The sequence below is a fragment of the Astyanax mexicanus genome, chromosome 22, assembly GCF_023375975.1.
Source record: "Astyanax mexicanus isolate ESR-SI-001 chromosome 22, AstMex3_surface, whole genome shotgun sequence".
Classification (NCBI taxonomy): Eukaryota; Metazoa; Chordata; class Actinopteri; order Characiformes; family Acestrorhamphidae; genus Astyanax; species Astyanax mexicanus.
In genome coordinates this window covers 1,843,516-1,871,481 of record NC_064429.1, presented here as the reverse complement: position 1 = coordinate 1,871,481, position 27,966 = coordinate 1,843,516, and the positions used below count along the sequence as shown (strand labels likewise).

At 41.4% G+C, this 27,966-nt stretch overlaps 1 protein-coding gene across 2 annotated transcripts; it reads left to right on the top strand.

Annotated features, from left to right (window-relative positions):
- rilpl2 (Rab interacting lysosomal protein-like 2) lies at positions 1–27,948 on the top strand. 2 transcript variants are annotated; one of them, XM_022686774.2, is made up of 4 exons: positions 1–548; positions 3,990–4,141; positions 4,308–4,418; positions 26,983–27,948. In XM_022686774.2, the coding sequence occupies exons 1-4, from the start codon at positions 252–254 to the stop codon at positions 27,002–27,004; spliced, it is 582 nt and encodes a 193-aa protein (XP_022542495.1). In that variant the 5' UTR covers positions 1–251; the 3' UTR covers positions 27,005–27,948. The 2 variants fall into 2 exon arrangements, with proteins under 2 accessions (XP_022542495.1, XP_022542496.1); XM_022686775.2 differs by having other exon boundaries at positions 5–548; positions 3,993–4,141.
- The last annotated feature ends 18 nt before the right edge of the window (positions 27,949–27,966 follow it).

The window sequence follows — 27,966 nt, the reverse complement described above, 5'->3', positions numbered from 1 at the left end:
GTGACACGATTGGCCTCACCTGGCTCCGTTGAAACAAGCGGGATGGCTTGGTCCAGTTAATATATACCATAGACTGTATACTGTCAATGCTGTCACCATGGCAGCTTGAAGCTGATTGGATATCTTTACGGGGGTTTCTAGTGGCTGGTTAACACATCCGTCAGCGCGTTGTCCAGTGAGAGCGCAGTGTGTGGGGTAGAGGGACGGGAAGTGGTCGGAGAGTGTGACTGAAGTTCTGAACTGTAAGGAAAATGGGAGATTTACAGGAAGGTTCTGGAGTTCCTGCGTTTGAGAAAGACCCTCTGGAGCTGACGGTTGAAGATGTTTATGACATTTCCTACGTGATCGGAAAAGATTTGCTGAAAGTGAGCAGAGTTGGAGCGGAGGTGTCGGATTTGCAGTTTAAAATAGTTCGTGTTTTGGAAATGTTCGAGATAATGGTGAACAGGTATAACCTGTCGCTGGAGGAGCTCAGGATGGAGCGCGACAACTGGAAAGAGGAGCTGGGTCGAGTCGTGGCGGAGGGATCGAATGGAAACGTTAACAGCGTGAGTTTAAGATCCATATTCCTCCTCACTGTGATTGTGTCTAATATTAAACTGGCCTTATGAAGTGGATTTTGTGCCAAATGTAAAAAAAACAAAAGTAAATAAAAAAAATTGTATGATGCAAAAATATAGATAGCGAATGTATATTTTTAAATATACAGGGTTACTTTATTATTCTTAGAAATGTACTTACATTATTTTTGTTTATTTGACTTTATTATTTGTCTTTGCTTTAATTATTTAATTTTTAGTGGATTTTGCTTTTGGAATCTCTTGTTTGCTTCTGCTTTATTTTATTGCTTCAGAGTTTTGGCACCGAGTGGGCGGGGCTTAGAAGAGGGCGTTCCCCTTGTATCTTTATTGGTCAGCTGATTGTGGAATGACTGCTGGTGCCCTGAACCATAGACCTCATATACATAGTGCATTAATTTAGCTCTGTCAAATGAGCAACAGTTGCTGGAAAGTCATGTGACTTTCCCGTCAAAATAAAAGTCAGTTTCTAAAATATTAAATTTAAAAATAAATCATTTTTTCCGAGAAGAAGGTTCGGTAAGACAGATAAGGAGTGGAATTTCACTCTGCCACACAGGTTTGTTTTAAATAACGTCGATTGGCTTGCTAATTTAACAGACAACTCCATATTGCACTGTATTAATACACAGAATAAAACATTTTAGCAAATGACAGTATCTATGCCCATTCTGTTTAATAAAACACTGTTAAAAATAAAATAATAATAATTATTATTATTATTATTATTTTATGATTATTATTATACAGTGCAATAAAGACGTGAATGTGACAGTAAGAATAAGAAGTCACATCACACTTAAGCAATTTGACATTGTTTAAAAAATACACAACTTAACAACCAGCATTGTATACTTAAAGAATGGGAAAAAATGGGAAGAAACAGAATAGAAGAAACTAACATTTACACTGAGGAAGGTATAAAATACACCTATAATAATTAATAATTACAACTCTACCAATTTACACCCGATTTTCACACGGTTTGGTTTGTTACAAACAGCAGAAAGCATGTTTTTGTAATCGTCCTGTATCATAACTACATCAGTTACATCATACATCAGTTATGATACAGGACGATTACAAATACATGCTTTCATGCTGAAATACTTTATAGTATGCTTGTAAACAAAGACAGACATATGATACAGCATATTATTAAGGTTTATAAATTAATTTTATATATACACACAAATATATATATATATATATATATATATATATATATATATATATATATATGCATTTTACATATACAAAATAACTATAAATTGCATTTTATTATTACGCATAGTGTCTAGTACGTTTAACTAATTACAAAATTAAGATATGTAATTAAAAGCATTAATAACAACTACTTAGAACATTTGAAAAAAAATAGCATTTGTTACCTGTCTCCACTCTCTTAACTATAACCTTTACCATGAAATATAATGATTAAAATCCTTCAGAGATGCATTTTTTTATTGCGTTGTGTGAGTCCAAGTCCCATTCACGCTTTTATATTTTTTTCATAATAAATCCATAATATTTAAGTTCAAAGTTTAATATGTTTAAATTGGAGATTCAGCAAGCAGCTGGAATGGCCCATGTATATGTAGTAAACAGTGTATGTTACACTTAAATTATATATGAACAACAATAAATGTGGATTTAAGCCCCTCCACACAGAAGAAATAAATATAATTTAATTTAATTAATTTTTTGGCCATGTGGAGGCAGCAAAATCATTTTAAACACCACACATTAACACAGGTTATTTACACAATAGACATTTATACAAGGTTTATACAAGTGATAAAAAAGAAATCTTCGCAAAAAAAACTTCATAATGTGGTTTTGTGACAGGACACTTTCTGTTATTTGACTGACATGTGCGGACACGCAGGTTTGCGACGTGCTTTACGTTATTAAACTCACGAGAGCTGAACAATGGAGATGCATTGTTCTTTTGAAAAAACTAGCTACTGCATCTACCTCATCAGTTTTCATTTGATACATATGTATTGCTGCACTAAAAGGCAGTAATTCTCATTTGTGAAAGTTTGGTTTAATGTTACTTTGAAGTAAAGTTGGAAAAAAGTAAGCAATGATCTGATTTTGTCATATTTTTCGAAGAATAACTGAAAACATACTTAAATGTGGTATGTCATGATATATATCGTTATCGTGATATAAAAAAAATCCATATTGTGATATATAATTTTTCCCCATATCACCCCGCACTACTATACCATATGTCTGTCTTTGTTAAAGAGCACAATATAAAGTATTTAAGCATAAAGCTCATATTTGTAAAGTGTAACAGCGTCCTGTATCATTACTATATTTCTGCTGTTTGTAACAAATCAAATCGTGTGAAAATTTTATACCTTCCTCAGTGTAAATTAATGCACTTGGGGCGCAGGGTTGCCTCCTCCAATATGGCGGCCCCGCAGGCATGCCAGGAGGCAGGGTATGCAGCATCTATGTATAAGAAATCTATGCCCTGAACCCTGGTCTGAGACTGACTACACAACTGAGGGAACAGCTTCCAGGGCGCAGCAACAGCAGATACTTTTTCCAGTTATATTCCATACAAACTTTATGTTTAATGTTATATTTTTCTCTAAGTCCAGAATCAGGTGACAAATGGAGATTTAAGGGGAACGGCTTCTTCTTAGCCCCGCGAACCCGTGAAAAGTATGCCAAAACTCAGAAGCAAAAAATTAAAGCAGAAGCAAACAAGAGATTCCCAGACAATCCCAAGTTGCAAAAACTTCAGGGAGATACCCCTGGACCTGGACTTGGAATAGTATATTAAATATATTTATTTGATGTCTTTTTTTCTCTTTTGAATTTGCAACGTGGCTTTTTATTTTAATTATTTTAATTGCGGATTTTATTTTTTGCTTAAAACTTTTAGCACAAAGTTAACTCCATATGGCCTCTCCCTCGGTAATAAATCTGAGGTGACTGCAGTCTCTTTTATTTTTCTTCTCTTTTACTTAATCTAATCGTCAAGAATAAGGAAATATACAGCAAACAACCACTTCATAAACACACAGCTTGTTGTTGCACTGTAATCCTGTGTCTGTTTCTGCATATATTTTATCCTCTGGTTCTTCAATGCTCAGGACCCACAGGAGAGAAAACCACCACAGAGCAGCTAATATTATTATTTTTATTTGGGTGGTGGATTATTATTCTCAGCACTGCAGTGATTAGCACTGATGAGCATGGTAGTGGTGTATGAGGTGTTAGTGTGTGATGGTATGAGTGGATCAGACACAGCAGTGCTGCTGGACACTCTGCTCTGTGGTGCTAAAAAAAAAAAGAAAATATGTGTAGCAAAAATTAGGTTGCGTTAATGTATTTCCTGGTATATATAGATGCTTTTGATAAGAATAAATATTTTATTTTTCTTTTAAGCAGATAATTGGCCCTGACAAATTGGTGATAGATTTAAAAGACCCAAACAGGCCACGATTTACCATGCAAGAGTTAAAAGAAGTTCTACAGGAAAGGAACCAACTCAAAGCACAGTTACTGCTGGCTCAAGAAGAGTTGCAGCTCTACAAAAGGTACAGCTCTATGCCACTAATTTAACAGCCATGTTAAGAAAAACATGCATAGGTCAACCAGGTCAACAATTACATTAACTAGTTATTTGCTAACGTATTATTACTGGTGGTGGTTTATTAAAAAGTGCCAGTGTTTAATAAATGCCAATTTTTGCACTACTTTCAGTGGTGTTATGCCTCAGCCACAGCAAAACATGGAGAATCCCCCATCTGATCCCCCACTGACCACAGAGGAAAGCATAGAACACAAAGATGAGAAGACCACTATTCAGAAACTGTAAGTTCTTTTTTTAGTTTTGTATTTGTCTGTTTTTCATGCCACTACAACTTCGAGTAGCAAAACAAACAAACATAAGAACTAGTGTCTGGGCAGCAGTAATTATGAATGTTATTTTTTGGACGGGCACACGTGAATTAGTGCAATACTTTCTGTCACAAACAGTAGTTTTAAAACTTTTAGTTATGTGACCTAAATTCCATCAAGGTGGGTACACTGTTTTCTTTTTTAAAAGGTAAAAAGGCTACCTTTACAACAGACTAGTCCTGTCACATTTCTTTCTCTGGATGATATTTTGTTCGAGAATTAATTGCAAGATAAACTGTAATAAACTTACGATTTTGCACCACTGATAAAATGATAATACAATAGCATAATAAGGCAATTACGCCCTTTTAAAGAGCAAAAACAATGTATTGGAACTAGAATATATAGAATGTTTTAATATCCTACATAAATAAATAAAATAAGACACTATTTATACATTTAACTGTGGTTCTGTGATGGCAGATGACTGTGTAGGTGTCACTAGTGACATCATGTCCCCAGTATATAAAAAGGGTTTACACAACACCTGTCCTTTTAACACATCTCTCGCATAGATATCTAAGTGACAAGCGACTCTGGTGGTTATCCGGCATAAATAATCACAGATAAATATGTAACTAATGTACAGTTTCATGCCTCTTGGCTGACAGAGTGGTTAATTAGTGGATGAATCTAACAATGTCACGAAGGCAGATACACAACTATCAACAGACACTGTGACAGGTCAGATGTACCCAGGCCTGAAGATTCGCCCTGTAGAATTGGGTAATGGTCCACAGAGAAGAACACGTTGCAATAGTGCAGATGTTCGACAAGGCAACTTTCATAATACTCTAGTGCAGTGACCTGCTAGCCTGCAGGGGCTGTAGCACCCAAAGTAGTATGAGCTTAAGTAATGAGCACTGCCAGCTTATAGAGTCACCAGTGTAAACAGCTGGTCAGAATGACAGTGTTAAAGTGCACAAATATGGCACCAGACAGAAGGTAATGATCGGCAGAAGGCTGACAGGCTGAGGGGTTGTCTTCATATAGAGAACCAAAAGGGTTTCAGCACTGAAAATGCCACTGAGGGTCGAGTACAGAGCCTAGTTGTTGTATGTGCATGTTACCGGTTCAATAGAAGCTTAAAAGAATGAATATACAGTCCTGAATCTGTATAGTCTCACATAGGAAATGAGTTTGCATATTATGAATGCAGCCTGTGCGCATTGCGTGATTATAGGCTGGACGATGAGATCTGTAAAAACTGATACCACTTTTTCCTATACGATGTTCCTATAAAAATCCTGTTGTAAAATTATTCAATTGAACATGTAATGATCAAAATATGGTTTTAATACAGCTTTTAAACAAATATATTCTTCTGGCTCAAATTTCGTCAAGCACTGTTTGGACCTAAATGAGGATTACTGGCGACTGCTTTGATGGATCTAAGTTACTGATATGTGGAGCGGTTTTAAAAGCAGGAGTCTGAGGTGAGCGCTGGAGTGTGTGTGTGTGTGTGTGCTGAGGTAAAAGCTTTAAATTCGCATATTGGGTGTCTATATTGAACCTATAATTATTCATAATCACAGCCAGATATTAATTATGATATTTTTCTGGCACGCCAGCGGGCCAGGGCGTCTTAAGAGGTTAAGACTTTTACTCAGGCAAGTATAAATTATTCAGATGGTTATTTATGTAGCTGGCTCTTGTATTCAGATCTATATTGTGTAAACTGATACAGGAGTTGTAAAGTTACTCACCAGGAGAAGGTGGACGGCAGTAATCCTGCTCCATAGCGTTAGTGTTCAGCTCAGTTAGCAGGTTAGTCAGGTTTGGTTGTTTAGTTTGTTGTTTGAGCAGAAAGACACGCTGCTTCCAAACCCAGCAATGGTATCGGCCGATACCCATTGTCGATACAGATACTGTGTGTAAGTGCCCCGTATCGGCGACCCTAGTATTCAGGTCTTAATACATGCTACACTTGGGGATTATCATCCATGACCTAACAGATCTGGTGGTCAGGAGGCTTGTGTAATCCAGTTAAAAAGATACCTGAGTATTCTGTGTTGAAATCCCACCAACATCCCTCTAGATGGCAGTATTGTTCCATGTTTTGTATGTTCTGAGCTAAAAAGGGGCACAGTCTGTTTAAGAAGTAGCCAGACTAGAGACGCCATTTTGTGATATCCCTCAGTCTGTGGGAATACAAGCTGAGAGGAGGTCAGTACAGTTTGCTCTCTACACAAAACAACAGTTTATAATGTTTAACACGGCTTTTACGTAGTAGTTTGTTGTTAAAGCCAATTGTAAGTGCTATTGGAGTAGTTTTAAGTTATTTGTTTGATCATATCTGGTGGTAAAAGACAGTTTTTCTGAGTCACAATATTTCCATGTGCTCTATATGTGAACTCAACTAGGAGCTGTAGGAGTGTATGCTCAAATGTGCTAGCTCACAGCTGAGTGTATGGAGGGGAGACTCGGCGTGAATACTGTCTACAATATATTGTCTTTATTTTTCCATCCAGATATGTGAACTTTATTTTTTTTTTCTACAAGTTTTATATGTGTTCTCTGTGTTTTCTTGTGTAGCCCGGGTGACCAGTGAAGGAACGTTTGCGCATGCTCACTGGAGTTGTAATTTGGGCTGGCGTTAAAAGGGGCAGTGGTGGGTCCTTCTGAAGCAGAGCCGGGGTCCTCCCGAAAGCAGCGGTAGAAACACATGGGATTGCGGATGGCAACGCTGTGAGTGTGTTTGGGGTGAGAGAAGAAGTACTCGCGCTGGATGGCCGGCATGTGTGACGGCAGTATACAGTGGGGACGGCGGTTGGTGCCCGGTGACTGCATGTAACTGATAATGGGTGCTGGGATTGTTAGCAGTGCAGTATGGGATTAATGATGTGCTTGGAGCGCCATTAACTGCCAGTTGCTGTTCTTTAGTGATTTTAAAGTGATCTTAATAAAGTAAAGTTTTTTAGCTGTAATTCGCTGGTATGGTCTGAGGCTGCTCATGGGGTGTAATGGTTATCTGTAATAAGCCAGCTCGTCAGTGAGTCACTGGACGGGATCGTGTGGACAGCTGGCTTATTTATTTTTCTTTTTTTTTTTGTTGTTTATTTTCCTTTTGTTTGTTTGTTTGTTTGTTTCAGTGTGTTAATCTTTGTCCATAAGTTCTCTTAGCTGAGCCTGGATCACCCCTGTAAGATTACCCTCTGGGAGGGTGTGATTTTGTGTGGGGTTGTAGTGTGATCACTGTCGTTTTTTGTGTGATTCAGCTTTGTAGTGTGCCGTGTTAAAATCAGGACCCAGTGTGTGAACCTTTCGGTGTGTGATTTTTTATAAGGAATTACTTTCCTATGGAAATCACAGGGTAATGTGATTCCAAGTGCTAACTAAGAGATAATGGGAAATGTGGTTTCTATTGTCTAATAAATTTTCAAGAAAATACTCTGATCCGAGTGGGTTCTCATTTTCTGGGTCTTACCCTGGTTATCCTTAAGTGTTCTTTTTTGTGTTGCTCTGGCTGTTAGTCTCCCAGGGGTTACATTTTGGCGTAGTCGGCAGGGTCGACCAATATAGTATTTTTTTATTGGTATAGTTGATTATTGGAAACTGATAGTTTTGTCTGTATATATTTTCTTTCGTTTTTTTCTCTTCTTTTCTCTCTTTTTTTTTGGGGGGGGTGAGCAGCCCAGATCTGAGTATAGGTGTTGAATATTAGGATAAGAACAGCAATTGGCAGCGGAGGATCGACTACTACAAACATGGAACCTGAACCCTCGGCCTCACAGCAATCTGCAGGCCTGATGGAGGAAGAGGCAGAGGGACCAAGGCCACTGTCTACTTTAGACAGTGCGGGTGGCAGTGGACTGGAGTCAGTACCAAGAAGGGAGCAGTTTGTGTACCTCCCTAGGGAACGTAAATGCCCCAGATTTTCAGGTTTAATGGGGGCAGGGGCATTGACTGTGGAGGAGTGGATAGAGAAGGCCCAAGGTTGCATACGATCCCGGTACTTGTCTGAATTTGATAAGGCAATGTTTTTATATGATCATTTAGAAGGTCAGGCACGTAATGAAATTAAATATCGTGCCCAAGAGGTAAGAGAGAATCCTTTACGGATTATACAAGTGCTTTGTGAAGTTTTTGGGTGTACCAAGTCTTATGTGTACTGGCAGCAGAAATTCTTTGATCGTAAACAGAAAGAAGGTGAATCCTTATATGAATTTTCTCATGCACTGATGGAATTAATGGAAAAAATAAAAAATTGTAAGGGTCATTCTTTGTCAGATCCCGACCGGGTAATCAGAGATCAATTCTGTGAAAATGCTAGAGACCCTACATTGCGTAGGGAGTTAAAACGCTTGGTGCGAACTAACCCTGATTTGTCTATTTTAGAGGTACGACAAGAGGCGCTACAGTGGGTGGAAGAGGGTCAACCAGGTCGGGATCGAAGGTCACAGGTTGGAGTGGTATGTGAACAGCAGTTTACTAGCCAAGGGGCGGTAGGTACAACAAAACAATCACCTGAATTGATGGAATTGAAAGAGATGGTTCTGAAGCAACAAGCTCAGTTAGACTTGCTGTTAAAACACTTGGGTCCTCCTGGTATACCTACGAGAGCCTCTAGTTCTATTGGCTCTCGTCGGTTTAGGAGGGCGCCAGATGGCCAACCTATTTGTAATCGCTGTAATTTGCCTGGCCATATAGCTCGCTATTGCCAAGTTTCTGTTATGCCTGAGAATTCGCCCCCTTCCACAGGTAGCTCTCTTTCTGGTAGCCAGTCGGGAAACTAGTTGCTCCCAGCGTGCAGAGCCACACGCTGGGGAATGATTTGTTAGGCTCTACTGCTGTTCCTCACTCAAACTATGACCAATTGGTGGGAGGTTGTCCTATTTTAAATGTGAAAATGAATAATGTGTGGGTCCCATGTTTGATAGATACTGGGTCTATGGTTACCACCATTACTGAGAGTTTTTTTTCGAAGTATTTTTCACAAGTGCCCATTCGAACATGTGATTGGTTAGGACTGAAGGCTGCTAATGGCTTGGGGATACCATATGTGGGCTATTTTGAAGTAGATGTAAGTATTTTGGACTCATTTATTCCAAAAAAGGGCGTGTTAGTTGTGAAGGATCCCGCTGACCCCAGTTGTAGTCGTAAATTAGATGTTCCTGGCATATTGGGCATGAATGTTCTTAGTGCGTGTTATTGTGCCTTATTTGAGTGTTTTGGTGCAAACCTCTTCTATGCCCCCCCAGTGAAATCGGCACCCTTGGCGTTTCAACGTGCCCTTCGTCAGTGTGAGAAGACTGAGGCGATCCTAAATGCCCCTCAGCCTTTTCGTGTTCGAGTTCAAGGATCGTTGCCTATTCGTATTTCTGCAGGTACCCTGACCATGGTCCCAGTCACGTGCCCTCAGACGTATTTAAAAGAGTTTCTGTTGGAGCCAATGAGGCCTGAGGATGGTTGTCTCCCCGAGGGGTTGCTATTATCCCCAAGTTTGGTTCAAGCAGAGTTAGGCACTTTGTTTGCTCCTATTACTAATGTAAGTAACAGTGATGTGTGGTTGCCCCCACGACATGTGGTGGGTGTGGTGCAGGCATTGATTTTTGGTTCTGCTTGTGGGTCACTTATCAGGTCTCAGGAGACATTCTCTAGCAATGGGGAAGTTATGATGTCTGTTCAGGAGGCCTCTATTGTAAATGGGGGGGAGGATTTATTGGGGGCTGTGGAGTTTTCAACACTTACACCCTCTCAGGTTGTGCAGGCTAAAGCTCTTTTCTGTAAATATAGTTCTATTTTTTCCCAGCACGAAAGTGATCTGGGTTGTACTAAGCTGATTACACATGATATTTCGCTGGTAGATGATGTTCCTGTACGACAGCCATATCGCCGCTTGCCTCCCTCCCAGTATGAAGTAGTGAGGGCACATATTAAACAACTGCTTGATGCTGGGATAGTAAGAGAAAGCTGTAGTCCTTATTCCTCTCCTATTGTGCTTGTGCCAAAAAAAGATGGCAGTATTCGCCTATGTGTAGACTATAGACAACTGAATGCTAAGACACGTCGCGACGCCTACCCCCTCCCGCGAATTGAAGAATCTTTAGATGCCTTGTCGGGGGCCAGGTGGTTTTCTACGCTTGACCTGGCAAGTGGCTATAATCAGGTACCAATGTCTGAGAAGGACAAATCCAAAACCGCTTTTTGTACTCCCTTTGGCCTTTTTGAGTTTAACCGCATGCCGTTCGGGTTATGTAATGCTCCTGCAACATTTCAGCGGTTGATGGAACGCATGTTTGGTGATCAGCGACATCAGTCTGTTTTATTATATTTGGATGATGTCATTGTTTTTTCCTCTACCATTGAACAACATATAGAAAGATTAGGAGAAGTTTTTTCCCGGTTGCAGTGTCAAGATCTAAAGGTTAAACTTTCCAAATGTCGTTTTTTTCAGAGTCAGGTGAAGTACTTGGGGCATGTGGTTTCTGCTGAAGGTGTGTCCGCTGATCCAGACAAGGTAGGAGTGGTACGGGATTGGAGACGGCCGGTGCACCTTGCTGAGTTGCGTTCTTTTTTGGGGTTCGCAAGTTATTATCGGCGATTTGTGGAGAACTTTGCTAAATTGGCCGCCCCATTACATCGGCTAGTGGGCCAGTTATGTACTCCAAAGAAAAGAGGTAAGACTCCCCCTGTGCCTTTGTCCTCAGTATGGGATGGAACCTGTGAGTCTGCTTTTCAAGAGCTAAAACATAGACTTATTGGCAGTCCAGTACTAGCATACGCAGATTTTCAGAAACCTTTTATTGTTGAAGTGGATGCTAGTCATGGGGGGTTGGGTGCAGTCCTGTCGCAAGAGCAAGGGGGTAGAGTTAAACCAATTGCCTATGCTAGCAGGAGTTTAAGGCCAACTGAGAAAAACATGGATAATTACAGCTCCATGAAACTTGAGCTACTTGCAGTTAAATGGGCCGTCACAGAAAAGTTCAGGGAGTATTTATTGGGGAATTCGTTTACCCTTTTCACCGATAATAACCCATTATGCTACATTCAGACAGCGAAGTTGGGGGCAGTGGAGCAGCGTTGGGTGTCCCAGTTGGCTTCTTTTAACTTTGAGGTGAAGTACCGTCCTGGCCGTAAGAACGGAAATGCAGATGCCCTTTCTAGACAGTATGTGGACCAGTGTAGCCTAAGTACGACGATGCCTGTTGGGTTGGTAGGGAGACCTCAGGAGGATCTGCTTCAATGTTTTGAGGTGCAGTGCAGGGAAATTTTAGCTCTTCCGGGTCGTTCTATGGCAGACCTCGCTTGTTTGCAGGATGGGGATCCAAGTATTAAGCCCATAAAGGATTTCCTGAGGCGGGGTAAGTGGCCTGGAGCGGGTGAGAGGGGAGAGTTTTTACAGGAGAGTAGGGAGCTATTGCGACATTGGGAGCGACTGGTGGAGAGAGAGAGGGTGTTATGGCGGAGGTCACACCTTTCAGGGGGCGGTAAGGAAATTTACCAGTTGGTGGTGCCGACCTGTCTACGAGAAGAGGTTTTGCAAAGTGTGCATGATAACCATGGGCATCAGGGCATTGATCGGACACTTCAGCTGCTTAGAGGTCGCTGTTTCTGGCCCAGGATGGCCAGACACGTGGAACAGTGGTGCCAACGGTGCGAGAGATGTATTCTGGGGAAGGCAGTGCAGCCGAAGGTACGAGCTTACCAGGGCACATTACAGGCATCTCGACCTCATGAGATATTGGCAATAGATTTCACGGTTTTGGAGCCAGCTAGTGATGGGCGAGAGAATGTGTTGGTGTTAACGGATGTTTTTTCTAAATATTCTCAGGCCATACCTACTAGAAATCAGAAGGCTAGCACTGTGGCTCAGGTTTTAGTTCAGCAGTGGTTCCATCGTTTTGGCCCTCCCAGTCGCATACATTCAGATCAGGGGAGGAATTTTGAAAGTTCGTTAATTCAACAACTTTGTAAGATATATGGCATTTACAAGAGTAGAACCACCCCCTATCGGCCTCAGGGTAATGGTCAGTGCGAGAGGTTCAATCGCACCTTGCATGACCTGCTTCGAACTTTACCTCCAGCTGAAAAGAGACACTGGCCCCGTCACTTATCTCAGTTGACATATGCCTATAATACAACCCCCCATCAGACTACAGGGATGGCACCTTATTATTTAATGTTTGGCTGTGAACCCCGGTTGCCGGTGGACTTTTTGCTTGGGAGTAATATGGAGGAGACAGAACCAGTAGAGGACTGGGTTCAAGACCATCAAGCCAGTTTACAGGTGGTTTATGAGCATGTGAGGCAGCGAATGGAAGAACAGGCAGTCAAGCGTAATCAGAGGCACAATGAGCGGGCCAATGATCAGGGACTTGAGGAAGGTCAGTTGGTATATTTGCGAAATCATGCAAAGGGGCGGGCTAAGATACAGGACTACTGGGATCCTCGTGTATATCAAGTGGTTAAAGGTCAGGGTGCAGTCTATTCAGTTACCCCAGCTAATGCAGAGGGACCAGTTCGACAAGTCCATCGAACAGAGTTAAGGGCAATACCTGAGGGTTGTGGTCAGCAAGATGAGGGTATATTAGGTGGGTCCAGTGAAGCTGAGGTTCCTACTCCTGAAGAGGAGAATTCAGAGGGGGAGTTGGAAGGGGGGGGGGTATTGTTTTTTGGAGGATGAGACAGAAGAGACAGGTGCTCTCCCTTCAACTCCTGTGCAGGAGGAACTAGATCTTACCTTTAGGGGTATGCCAGTCCGTAGGTCTACTCGGGCCACTGCAGGACATCATTCTAATCCTTTCCATCTGCCTAGATCTGTCATCCCGGGTGAAGAGAGGGGGACTGAAGTAGAGACTGGGCCAATGGGCGAGATTTAGTTTGAATCGTCGGGTCGCCGATTCATTTGGAGGGGGTAGATTGTAGCCCGGGTGACCAGTGAAGGAACGTTTGCGCATGCTCACTGGAGTTGTAATTTGGGCTGGCGTTAAAAGGGGCAGCGGTGGGTCCTTCTGAAGCAGAGCCGGGGTCCTCCCGAAAGCAGCGGTAGAAACACATGGGATTGCGGATGGCAACGCTGTGAGTGTGTTTGGGGTGAGAGAAGAAGTACTCGCGCTGGATGGCCGGCATGTGTGACGGCAGTATACAGTGGGGACGGCGGTTGGTGCCCGGTGACTGCATGTAACTGATAATGGGTGCTGGGATTGTTAGCAGTGCAGTATGGGATTAATGATGTGCTTGGAGCGCCATTAACTGCCAGTTGCTGTTCTTTAGTGATTTTAAAGTGATCTTAATAAAGTAAAGTTTTTTAGCTGTAATTCGCTGGTATGGTCTGAGGCTGCTCATGGGGTGTAATGGTTATCTGTAATAAGCCAGCTCGTCAGTGAGTCACTGGACGGGATCGTGTGGACAGCTGGCTTATTTATTTTTCTTTTTTTTTTGTTGTTTATTTTCCTTTTGTTTGTTTGTTTGTTTGTTTCAGTGTGTTAATCTTTGTCCATAAGTTCTCTTAGCTGAGCCTGGATCACCCCTGTAAGATTACCCTCTGGGAGGGTGTGATTTTGTGTGGGGTTGTAGTGTGATCACTGTCGTTTTTTGTGTGATTCAGCTTTGTAGTGTGCCGTGTTAAAATCAGGACCCAGTGTGTGAACCTTTCGGTGTGTGATTTTTTATAAGGAATTACTTTCCTATGGAAATCACAGGGTAATGTGATTCCAAGTGCTAACTAAGAGATAATGGGAAATGTGGTTTCTATTGTCTAATAAATTTTCAAGAAAATACTCTGATCTGAGTGGGTTCTCATTTTCTGGGTCTTACCCTGGTTATCCTTAAGTGTTCTTTTTTGTGTTGCTCTGGCTGTTAGTCTCCCAGGGGTTACACTTGTATCACATATTAAGTAACATACATACTATGCTGTTGGTACATGTTTTACAATGAAAATTTATATTTTTCTAAATTGGATAAAAGACAATGTGCATTTTATTTTAAAGAATTTCACAGTATTGTTAAAATGTATAATATTTGGCCCATAAATGTAATACTTTTCTGAGTCTGTGGGTATAGGAGCTGAGAGGAGGAGCTGTAGGAGTGTATGCTCGAATGTGTTAGCTCATAGCTGAATGTATGGAGGGGGAGACTAGATGTGAATACTGTCTACAATATAGTGTCTTTATTTTTCCATCCAGTAAACAACATCTGCCAACATCTATGTTTCATTCTCCTTCCTTCCACTCATCGAACCCAAAATAAAAGAACACAACGCAGAGTAATGTTAACGGTAGTGTGTAAGTCAGACGAACAGTACAGACTGACAGGACACACCCGTTACAATGGTGCCATGACTTTTGAGGATCACTGGACGGACACCAGTTTGCCCGCCAAGTCAGGGGAGCAATTGATGGACACCTGTTGCAAAGGAGCCACACCACCACACGAGGGTTCCAGAGGACAGAGCTAGCTCATCCACAGAGATCGCGCGGACATCAGAGCTTTGCCCTGGTGGAAATGTGGGGTTGACACCAGTTTATATGCTACAGGTTGCTGTTTACGGTGTGCAGCGCCGTTTAAGGTAGCGCCGTGCCTTAACAAACTCTGAGACAGACACCAGCTGTTGTGCATGTTGCTGTATGCAAGGTGGCACTCCATTAAGGAACACTGCGACCAACGCCTGTTCATTCACTAAGGTTAGCTGCACAAACAAGCTTTACCGGCTTTATGGATTCTGGGGGAAAAAAAATCCCTAATGTGAGTAATTCCCTTCATTATTTTTTATTCTTCTCTTTTTCAAAGTACACAAGAGTTTTTAAATAATTGTGACAAATTTTCTCTTTGTGTTTTTCACATTCTTAGTTCCGGCGCTGACGTGAGCGGAAGCCTTCTAGCAGCTCCGTGTAGCGTGTCACCTTAATTGAACTTTTTAGTCTTTACTTTCTTTGTTTGTCTTTTACTACGCTGTAGTGTGTGATTTTTTTGTATCCTATGGATACGGATCACCATTTTCTGCACATGGGCTTCAGAAACTTTGTTTACTTGAGGGAAGAACTTCTCGAGCTGAGAACAAAGAGCCGCGCCAAGGCGAGGCACCCCATTCCGGCGGAGCTAAAGCGACGCTCCAGGGGCTTAAAAGCCGATGCTAGGCTAAAGGCTAAACAACGGGAGAACTGCTGGAGATACAAGTCTTGTATTCCGGCAGTGGTGATGGGGAACGTGAACTCGCTGGCCAACAAGACGGACGAACTCGCAGCATTAGTGAGAAACCAGAGGATCTACCGGGAGTGCAGTCCGCTAGCATTCTCGATGCTAATGTAAACATCCTCGGATTCATCACTATGAGAGCGGACAGAGACAGCGAGAGGAGCGGCAAAGCTAAGGGCGGTGGGCTCGCTATCCTCATTAACAACAGATTGTGTAATCCTGGGCATGTGACTGTTAAAGAGACTATCTGCTGCCGGGATGTTGAACTGCTCGCGGTGAGTTTAAGACCATATTACGTCCCGCGGGAGTTCTCACACGCCATTGTTGTTTGTGTGTACGTGCGCCCCCGAGCGGACGTGGAGGCTGCCTATGATGTCATACACGCGACCATCGCTAGGCTCCAGACACAACACCCGGGCGCTTTTCAACCACATCACGCTGGACTCCACACTGACTTCTTTTACCCAGTATGTGGACTGTCCCACCAGAAAAAACAGGACAATTGACCTCCTGGATGCAAACATCAGTGATGCATACACGGCCATCCCTCTACCCCCACTTGGAAAATCCGACCACAACCTGGCTTTCCTGCAGCCTCAGTACAAACCCTGTGTGATCAGGCAACCAACCACAACATGCTCCTTCAGGAAGTGTTCTCAGCCCCCTGAGGGACTGCTTTGCATCCACGTCTTCAACATGAGCCTGCAGTTGGGGAGGGTTCCTACGCTGTGGAAAACCTCATGCCTGGTCCCTGTTCCCAAGAAACCTTGTCCCAGTGAGCTCAATGACTTCAGATCGGAAGCTTTGACCTCCCACATTGTGAAGACCATGGAACGACTGCTTCTCCCTCTTCTCAGACCCCAGGTACAGCATGCACTGGACCCTCTTCAGTTTGCATATCGGGAGAATATTGGTGTTGAGGATGCCATCATCTACCTCCTTTACCGAACCTATTCTCATCTGGACAAGGGCAGTAGTGCTGTGAGAATCATGTTTTTTTATTTCTCCAGTGCTTTTAACACCATCCAGCCCCCACTTCTCAGAGAGAAGCTGGTGAAGATGCATGTGGATTCTCACCTGGTGTCCTGGATCACAGACTACCTTACCTGTAGACCACATTATGTGAGGCTCACTGACGGCACATCTGAGACTGCGGTCAGAAGCACTGGAGCACCACAGGGGACTGTGCTCTCCCCCTTCCTCTTCACTCTCTACACATCAGACTTGCAGAACAACTCTGAGATGTGCCATCTGCAGAAATTCTCGGATGACACTGCCATGGTTGGGTGTGTGAAGGGTGGTCAGGAGGAGGAGCACAGGAGACCGGTGAATGACTTTGTTGCTTGGTGCCGACTGAACCAACTGCACTTGAACATATCCAAGACCAAGGAGATGGTGGTGGACTTCCGTAGGTCTGGACTACCCTTGCAGCCGGTCTCCATCGAGGAGGTTGATGTGGGGACAGTCAAAACCTACAAGTACCTTCGTCTGCAGCTGGACGACAAACTGGACTGGTCAACAAATACAGACACCCTGTACAGGAAGGGACAGAGCCGGCTCTATTTCCTGAGGAGACTGCGGTCCTTTAACATCCAATCATACCAATCAATCGTGGCCAGCATTCTCTTCTATGCTGTGGTGTGCTGGGGAGGCAACATGAAGAGGAGAGATGCATCACGGTTGGATGAGCTGGTCAGGAGGGCCGGGGCAGTGGTTGGAGTGGAGCTGGACTCTCTGGTTTCATTAGCTGAGAGAAGGACTTTGGATAAACTGCTTTCTATCATGAACAATGATAGTCACCCACTTCACACCACCATCATGAAGCAGAGGAGTGTGTTCAGTGGCAGACTTCTGTCACAGAGCTGCACAACAGACAGACGCAGAAAATCCTTCATTCCAAGAGCCATCAGACTCTTTAACTCTTTAACGGGATGCTGCTGCCGACTGAGTTTAATCCAGTCACACCATATGGACATTGTTATTCAACCACTTAGTTGTTAATTCTTATATATTTTCTATTCTTCTGTGTTTAAATTTATGTTTAATATGTTTCTTATTGTATTGTGTTGTTGCTCCATCCATCCATCCATCCATCCATCCATCCATCCATCCATCGTGTTTTCCTGTAAACCAGTCACTGTACAAAAGAGTAGTGGCACGAAAGTGGCAGAGCCGGACTTGAGTAATCTGGGAGAGGATCTTAACAGTGGGGGACATTTTGACACTTTCAATCCAGTGGGTATGGGGAGGGCCTTTTTCAGTAAGCCTGTTAGTCCCATGATGCCCAGACAAAGTGTTGATTTGAGTACTCCAGGATTATCTTCTACACGTTATGTTGACCGAGCTAAGCCAGTTCAGTCTGACCAGAGCATTGATTTAGATGCACTCATCACTCAGTTAGCTGAAAAATTGGGAGAGTCAATCACAGCTCAGTTGAGGTCAGATAGTGGGTAGTGGCGGCAGCAGACTCGGTGTGGATATTACACAGAAATCAGAAGTCACTCTGTCTAATGTTTAGCTAGTGATGCAATCAGACACTAAGGAGCCTCCTATATTTAGGGGAGACAGTTCAGACAAATACACAGTACATGAATGGGAAAGTCTCATGGCAATATACTTAAGAAAGCAAGCTATCCCAGTACAGGAGCACTCTCATGAAAATTCTGGCTAAACTCTCATGGGCAAGGCAGGTGATGTAGTGCGAATCAAACTACCTAACACTTCTGCTGATCAATTGTGTAACCCCTTAGTGATCTTTGATATTCTAAAACAGCATTTCAGTGATTTAACCTATTCTAACATGCCGTTAGCCAACTTCTATAACACACTGCCCAATCCAGATGAGGATGCAATGGAGTACTGGATACGTTTAAATAAAACTGTCGATGTGGCTCAAGAGTGCTTAGAAAAAGGTTGCAGTGTTAACGATGCAAATCATGAGGTTAGTATGATGTTTCTCAAACACTGCCCTGATGAGTCTCTTTCCAGGGTTTTCAAATTCAAAGCTGCAGAGAATTGGCTGACCTCTGAAATTCAGGAACGGCTTGATGAGTATATACAGGAAAGAAAAGCATTGAAAGCTGTGCAGTCACGGAAAGGTGGTCTTCGGGAGCATTCTGTTTACTCCCAGTCTTTTTCGCCAGTGCCTACTTCTTCCAGTTTGGATACTCCTTCAACTTCTGCTCTTATTCCAGCACAGCCTGAGCAATCAGATTTGAACGGTGATTGTGTAAAAAAGCTTGGTGCAGCTGTTAGACAAACTTGTCACTCAACAGACACAGACGCCCAGTTATAATCATTCTTCCCAGTCAGTTCCGTACAAGGCCTGCAGAGTGTGTAGTGCCACTTAGGGCTGGACCCGAATATTCGGGTATTCGGATATTCGTTCGTTGAGTAGGTATTCGGTTTTTAATTTTGGTATTCGGATATTCGTTTTTTTTTTATCCTTTCCAGAGTTCCACCTCACTCTAACCACTTCTGTTCTCGCGGGTCCCGTCAGAATATCTTGCGCGCGGGACAGAACTGAACTGTTATTGGCTGGAGCGGGAGTTTAATCCAGACGATGCGGGAGCAAATTAATAAATAGTTAAGAAAACTGTAATAATTGTAAAAAAAAAAAACCTAAAGAAAACTCTCAACGTGCAGGATGGACCGACACACACACGCACACACCGATGGTGTTTGGACTGGGGTAAGGAACGGGACCGCACTATTCAGCGCTGCTGTTTTAATAAATATATAAGTAAATTTGAAGCATTAAATGTAGTTTATTTAATTTATATTAGGAACGTGGGGCGGGAGCGGCAGAAATGTGTATGTGGCGGGCGGGCGCGGGATTAAAAGAAGCAATTTTTTTGCGGAGCGGTAACGAGACAGAAACGCGGGAGCGTGGAAGAGTGGGTTTAAAAATCAGTCTCGCGCAGACCTCTATTATACATGATAAAAAAAATGCAGGCTCTTCGAAACTGATTTATATAATAAAACGTAAGGGGTAATGTGGCAACAGTAGGGGCTAAATCGGTTACAAAAGCCTGGCCTACAAAAATGATGTCTGAACGAATTTCCTCTTATCTAATATAATTTAAAATGGTTTAAAAATATAAAATAATTTCTAAGCAAACGAAATATTTAATATTGAGCTTATAGCCCAAGTGCAAAAATACAAAATCAGTAATACGGCTATGCCCTGCACAATCCTTAAACCGAAATAGACAAAGTACAATAACGTCATTAACAATTACTTTCCTCTACTCTAATATAATTTAACATGGTTTAAAAATATAAAATAATTTCTAAACAAACGAAATATTTAATATTGAGCTTATAGCCCAAGTGCAAAAATACAAAATCAGTAATATGCCCTGCACAATCCTTTAACCGAAATAGACCAAGTACAGTTTACAATGACTGTCCTCTAATATAATTAACAATGTTTAAGAATATAAAATACTTCCTGAACAAACGTTTTTTTTGTTTGTTTTTTTAAGCAAATAGCCTAAGTGTGAAAACACAAACAGCAATTTACTGGGCTGGCTTGCGCAGCGGAGAAACCGTGCAGCAGCAGCCTCGGTGTGGGGCAGCAGAAATTCCGGGATGAAAACACAAAGAAATCTGGGCTAAAAACACAGAAAAAATATGGGGTGAAAACACAAAAATCCGGGATAAAAACACCAAAAATCCGGGGTGAATATGTCTCGTCGGTCAGAGCAAATTGAACATTTTTCAGTGGATTAAAGGGGCCGTGATTTGCTTTTTTTTTTTTTTTTTTTTTTACCTCTTTTTTTAAAAACGAATATTCGAATATTCGCTTTGAATCAGTGCCGAATATCCGGAGCTCAAAAAACGCTATTCGGGCCAGCCCTAGTGCCACTGAAGACTCTACTCTTTCTCATTGTCGGCGTGAAAACCTCTGTTTGAGGTGCTTGTCCCCAGGTCACTGGAAGAAGGATTGTCTATTGCGATGTGTTTCACAGTGTCCAACTACGAAAGGTGGTGTAGCATCCAATAGCTAGCAGTTAAAGCTAGTCAACCCTCATCTAGTGAGGAATGATACAGCTGTAGTTCAAGAAACACACAGTCATTCTTGTGATGCTAAGGCTTTGTTTTAGCAGTGTCGCGCTTCTGTGCCCAGTGGTCACAAGCTAATTTATCAGTCCACTCAGAAAGTTGATACCTTCAGCGAGTTGTTCTATTGCCCAGTTCTGGTCAATGGTCGGGTTTCACTTAGAGGAATGCTGGATTCTGGATCCATGGCTTGTACCATAAGCAAGACCGCAGAGGAGAAACTGCGCGAGGGTGGTGCATTGTCCACAGGGATGCGTTTAGCAAGTGATATCATATTGATCATTTGTGGTGGTGCACAGGCTCAGCCGGAAGGTTTGTATGATCTGGAGCTGCAGTTATATAACAAAACGTGCCTTGTTCCAACTCTTGTCCTTCCAGGACAGGGCAATATACTTACTTATGTTGGGCTCAAATGTGATTAAGCGCCTACTCCATGTAATGAGGAGCAGTGATGATTACTGGTATATGGCTTGCAAACAGACTGATAAATGTAGTGAAGGCGTTCAGCAGTTCCTGTCCTTGTTTATAGGGGTGGGCCGGTGGTTGGGGGCTGATATGCCTGACAAAATCAGCACTGCCAAGCTTTCCAGAGCAGTACCATTTAAGCCCAGAAGTGAACATTTGGTGTGGGGTAGACTTCCCACACATGGGCCCATGTCTCCTGGCAGCACAGTCATTGTGGAACCCACGAGTTTCAGGCCATACCCATGTGAGGTGACAGGTGGGTCCCTATGACCATTGTGAACCCAACAGACCGCTTTGTATCCCTTAAGCGCAACTGTAAGCTAGCCGATGTGTCACCATGTTTAGCGGCTGAGGATTTGGACTTGTTTCAGGGCAACCAGAGAGTTCAGGATGCTCTGAATTCCAGCCTTTCGTGGTCAGCCTTTTTGATGGTTCTCCCATGGAGTTGGCTAAGCTGAGGAACCTGTCAGACATTGATCTAGGTGACAAAGACATTGACTTTAGCCAGCTCAGCGAGTCATGCAAGCGTGAGGTGGTTAGCCTACTCTTTGAGTACCAGGATATTTTTTCTAAGCATCCACTAGATTGTGGCGAGGCTAAGGATTATACCCACTGTATCCGTCTTACCGATGACCGTCCATTCCAGTTACCGTATCGGAGAAAGGTTCTTTCTGAGATGGAGGAGAGATGCATTATCAGAAAGTCCATGAGTGATTATGCATCGCCTCTGGTGATGGTTTGGAAAAAAGGTGCAAAGGTGGATGCCATAACAAAGTTGACTATACACTACTTGCTGGACGATGATGTGTCTACTCCATCTGTCAGCAGAATTAAGTCTTTCCTTGGCATGGTATTTTAGTACCAGCATTTTATTCCAAATTGTTCTGCCATCGCAAAGCCACTTTTCGCGCTGACTGGTGGAAAAAAGAAGAAAGGCGAGGTAAAATGCAAAAACACCCGGGTACATTCCGCAAATTGTCTCCCGAGGATTGGATAGATGATTGCACAAGGGCATTTCAGGAATCTGGCGAGACAGTGGTTTTACTGGCCAGACATGAAAAGGGACTTTCGTAGCTATGTTCGTTGTTGCCAGCGGTGTGTGGTCGGAAAGACCCCTGAGCCTGCTGCGCGCACACATCTGAGAGCATTCACACATCTGCACCAATGGAGATGGTGTGCATTGATTTCTGGTCGGCCAAGGATAGCAAAAAGAAGTCAGTGGACGTACTTGTGATCATGGATCACTACACGAACTGGCACATGCCTTCTCTTGTGCCAACCAATTGGCGAAACAAGTCGCCAGAAAGTGTGTCTGTGGCTTCCCTGAGCAAAATTCATTCGGATCAGGGTACCAACTTTGAGAGCAACCTGACAGCTGAGCTCCTCGGTTTAGCAGGCATGGTTAAATCTCACACCAGTGCATACTGAAACACCTGTGTTTCAGTTCTGGTAAAAGTTTTTTCAGTTCTGGTAAAAGTTTTTTCAGTTCTGGTAAAAGTTTTTTCAGTTCTGGTAAAAGTGTTTCAGTGCTGGTAAAAGTGTTTCAGTGTTGGTAAAAGTGTTTCAGTTCTGGTAAAAGTGTTTCAGTGCTGGTAAAAGTGTTTCAGTGTTGGTAAAAGTGTTTCAGTGCTGGTAAAAGTGTTTCAGTGCTGGTAAAAGTGTTTCAGTTCTGGTAAAAGTGTTTCAGTGCTGGTAAAAGTGTTTCAGTGCTGGTAAAAGTGTTTCGGTGCTGGTAAAAGTGTTTCAGTGCTGGTAAAAGTGTTTCAGTTCTGGTAAAAGTGTTTCAGTGCTGGTAAAAGTGTTTCGGTGCTGGTAAAAGTGTTTCGGTGCTGGTAAAAGTGTTTCGGTGCTGGTAAAAGTGTTTTGGTTCTGGTAAAAGTGTTTCAGTGCTGGTAAAAGTGTTTCGGTGCTGGTAAATTAGTTTTAATTTTTGTAAATTTGTTTTTCTGAAATGTAATTTTTTTGTCCATGTAAATTTTTTTTTCTTTGGTAATTTTGTTTTCTTGAATGTAAATGTTTTTCATGTTAATTTGTTTTGCACTTCAGAGCCACCGTAGATGGGTCATCCTTATACGCTGTTTATTTTTTGTTTGTTTTTTTCTTTCTTTTTATATACTAAGGTGGCTTAGCAAGTTTGACGTAGATAGTCAAATGCCTTGTGGTGTAAGAGGAGTCACTTTTCTCTAGAGAAAGATGAGACCTGATCAATCTTATCCTTCTCTTAACCTCTGAAGGGGGTAACTTTTCAGTTGTGGACTAGGTCTATATATATTCACTTGTGCTGGTGCAGTACGTGGTCGCTTGCGGATCTATGGCTAGGCCTAATATTTTGGTTAGAGGATATTGGTGGATTTCAGGGGGTTGAATGTAACCCAGTTGAAAACATACCTGAGTATTCTGTGTTGAAATCCCACCAACATCCCTCTAGATGGCAGTATTGTTCCATGTTTTGTGTGTATATATTTGTGTAATATATTGTCTTTATTTTTCCATCCAGTAAACAACATCTGCCAACATCTATGTTTCATTCTCCTTCCTTCCACTCATCGAACCCAAAATAAAAGAACACAACGCAGAGTAACGTTAACGGTAGTGTGTAAGTCAGACGAACAGTACAGACTGACAGGACACACCCGTTACACTTGGAATAGATCCACTGGTTTTAAACATAGTTGTCGTACCACATCATTGATGTCATGGTCAAAAAAACATGCAATATGGTCCGCAGAATTACGTAGTCAGGTTTAAATATGTAGTTCATATGTAGTATGACAGGCCTGCAAACAGACTTTCTTACTCTGAACTGTGAAACAGTGATTTTTTTAGAACAGTTTTTTAAGCATATGCTAACACAGACCTTTCATAGCAGAAAAAGCAGTTTGACAATATTTCTATTGTTCTGCTGTATGTTCATTTCTAACATTAGATGGCTATTACTTTTGGCACTGCAGTAACTGTGCCCTTCTAACGAATAACCATGCATCAACCATGAGAGGCTCAATTAATACATATCATTAAAGGATAGTGTAAAGGAGAAATCCAGTGTAAAATAGACTTGGTGTGTAGTGAAACATGATAATGAGCACAAACTTTTGTTGAATAGCCCACCTCTGTTCTCCCTCAGCATTATAAAATGCAGCACTTTTAACTGATGCCCCCAATAGGCTTACAATGCTCGAGAGATATAATGGTGTAGAAGCATGTATTAACGATTGGGCATGTAGTTGTACAGCAAGTCATTTATTATGAGTATATATAACTTAACTAATCACAGTTATTAACACAACCTGGTGTGTATATTTAAATCCGTGTTATAGACGCAACACATGCGCAAATTTGATGTACTCATTCAAAGCATGTGCATGATTATAGGGTCAGGAGGTAGGCATCATGAGGTAGACCAGCACGTAGCCCAGGGGCCGTTTTGTTGTGAGGAGCGTGCAGAAATCTGCCAGATGCAATGCTTTTCTGCCGCCTTTTATTGAGGGTTTCACAAAGAAAGTGCAATCGCAGAAAATGAGCGCAAATCGCAGCGCGCAGTCACGCTGAGTTCACAATCAGACACTGATGACACTGTTATCATTTAACTCTACCCTACCCACACAACACAAGCACACACATTAAACGTTAAATATGAGATGTAATTACCTTTCAACAATCAAATTGTGTACTAAATGTCACGCTGATATATATGTATATATATATAATGTGAAACTAATTCACTATAATAGGCCATCTGACTGGTGAGTTTTTGTGTGTACTTAATGTTTTGGCTGTCCTGGCCTCCTGTAGACATACAAATGCAAGATCTTTGTTAAACGGCTGTACTTGTAGGAAAAAGAAGATTTGAAAAACGTTGTTGTGGTCTGTTGTACATGTTACTGTTGTCGTGTGTAGCTGTGTTCATGGGCTGTTTAGGTGTATTAAGTTCATATAACTAAGTCAAGACAGAGAATATGTAGTTATTGTAATATTCATCAACGTGTAGGTGGCAGCGGTTGGGTGTTGTAGAAGGGTACCCACTATATTAACTGCAAGCCACTGTAAAATATATACTAAAAAGGCTGTATTGTACACATTTGACCTGTGCCCTTAAATCAAATGGAACCTTTTATATGTGTGCAACATGCAATTCATTTAAAAAACACGTAAAATATTTTGTGGTGTGTGTGTGTGTGTGTGTGTGTGTGTATGTAATTTCTTGTTACCGGGCATTATTTAACAGTGCAGAGAAATAAGTCACAAATTCACAAATTCAAAATTATATTTTTGGAATTACAATAGACAATGTACTTGCTTCTAACTTTGTAAAAATGTAAAAAATAAAAAAGTAAAAAATAATTTACTGTCCCGCAACCAAACAAGCAGAGTGGCAAGAAATCCCTAATATGGTAATATAAGTGCTGCTGAGAGGTGTGCACTTAAATTGATTATTATATTTTCTACACAAAATGAACTCTATGTATTTTAATTAAACGGAAAATGTCTTCATGTTAAATAAACAATGTATTACTGTTTTATCTAATCTAATCTAAACTTAACAAAAAGTACATGTGCTCTAAAACACAGCAGTGGCACTTAGCAAACATCCCAGCGTTCCACTGTGTTTTCATGGGTGACTTATAAAACTGTTTTACATTGAAATGCACAATTTTGGTGGAAAAGACTATAAATTTTATTTAATTTGCACACTGTTGGTACAGTGCTGATGAGGGACCAGTAGAGGCTCGCAAATTAAGTGACAAAAGAGGGTCGCTGACGCTGAACTCCTCAGTGTGGAAAACCCCCAACTCAACATTGAAAAAGAGAGACATTTCTTCTTATCAAATCTACAAATTTTTTAATTACAGTACACACGTATTCAGTAATCCCCAGAAGAGAAGCGGTGAGACCGTTCACAGTTGTTCCATATGTAACTGTTGTGGGTGCTTCCAGGGTATTTTATCACAACATCAAGAACCCTGTAGTTGCTATCACAAACCACTTGAATATTTAAAGAATAGAACCCTTTTCTACACACAAACGTGTACTCATCTTGGCTGGGGGCTTAAAATTTACAAGCTGGCAGCGTAAACCCTGTGTGAATTTTAGTACACATGGGGATGCAGAGGCTTTACTGCTGTCCTACAACGACAAGAAAACTGCTGGTAGCCAAAAAGCCTAAAAAGTTAAAACGGTGTCTAACCTTGTCCAGGATATGCCTTAAGTAAAATAATGATGTATTTTTCAAACAAAAAAAAGCAAAGAAAAACTGTATACATCCTGCTACAGAGTGTAAGCTTTCCACAAACAGCACATGTGACAGCACATGCAAACATTTGAGAGCCAGTTTATTACTGAATGCCACAAGCATATTCAGTTTCCTCCAATTTGCACTTCTAGAAGTATTAGAACAGTCATATGCAACTGCTTTTATTAGTTATGTTTACTGTCTGTTCGGTTGCATTTCTCAAAGGCAGGTGTTTCCTCCTTGTTCCCCTCCCATAAAAAACACACTTGTTTAGTCTCTTTCCAATGATAGATGCTGTACTGTGTTAAAAGTTACCTGTAAATCCTGTGCTGATATTTTAAGACTGTTATTATATGGTCTGCTCTTAAGCTTGCTAGGCTGGCCTGACATGTTGGCAGTTGCTTCATCGATTAAATATTTTGCTGACATTTGAATAGTTGATTTCCAACTGTTTGAGATCCATTTCAGGCTCATTTGCACATAGAGCCTTCTAGTAATACTGCTCACTTCAACAATTAAGAGCAAACCGAAATGACAAATATAAAATGTAATACAAAGACTCTTTCTCTCCTTTTTTTCCAGGTTTTCATTTACAAGAAAGTAGAAAACATCTTTCTAGGATGATCTGAAGGACTGTGTATGTTCAAACCTTTTCTTTGATTTTGAGGATTTTTTGAGGATTTTGGGTCTTTTATTAACATCCCATTTTTATTTACTTTTTTTAAATGTTTAGTAAAATGTTTTTATTCAACATAATGCTGTATATAATGTATTAACATTGTGCTAACAGAAATGTATAATTGTCGGAGGTTGTTGTAGGACTGCATCTATGTTAGTTTTATTTAATCATATATACCTGTAAAATGTCTGATTTTTATAACGGTTGAATTGTTGGTGCTTGACAGATCAGAAGACAACGACTTAATGCAAGCAATCAAGATTCTAATAACGCCTCATTACCTAGAAAAATAGATTTGGGATGATGTCATAAAAACATTTTCTCTTAAGATTGTGCTTTGAAGGTATTATACCTTCCCTTCTTTATCTGTAAATATAAAGCTTTTTCTGCCTGTTTTTCTGCTTTAACACTTGAGTTTAAATCTGTGACCCCATTTTTTTGTAAAGATTTATTCTGTTTCCATAAAAAATAAAGGTTATTTGTTTAAATAAAAATTAAGCTGCTCTTTAAAAAGGTATTAATAATTTAAATTTATAAAAATATGGATTTGGTGAAATTACTGAACGTAATTGCTTAGCATAGCTTGAGCTTCTTCCTTCCTAATTTAATAAATGCATATTGATTTTAAAGTTTGCTCAATTGGACACATCTTAATGCTTAAGAAATGTGATGAGCACTACCAGAAGTCAGTTTTAATACATTCAACAATACCTAAAATGTAGAGAAAAGCAAAAACTCTTCCAGATTAGCATTTTTGGAGTGTGTGTGTGTGTTTTAGACTATTTCATGGCACTGCATAGTGTGCTATGAGTATTTGTCACTAATGGGTTTTTTTTCTCAACTAATAAAGTTAACAGTTATGCCAATAATGTCAGGAGATCTGGGTT

Excerpts from the sequence above, each read along its gene's own strand:
- rilpl2 (XM_022686774.2), top strand. The coding sequence starts at position 252 with ATGGGAGATTTACAGGAAGGTTCTGGAGTTCCTGCGTTTGAGAAAGAC. Across the intron at positions 4,142-4,307 it reads GAGTTGCAGCTCTACAAAAG|TGGTGTTATGCCTCAGCCAC; the intron begins GTACAGCTCTAT and ends CACTACTTTCAG. Across the intron at positions 4,419-26,982 it reads AAGACCACTATTCAGAAACT|GTTTTCATTTACAAGAAAGT; the intron begins GTAAGTTCTTTT and ends CTTTTTTTCCAG.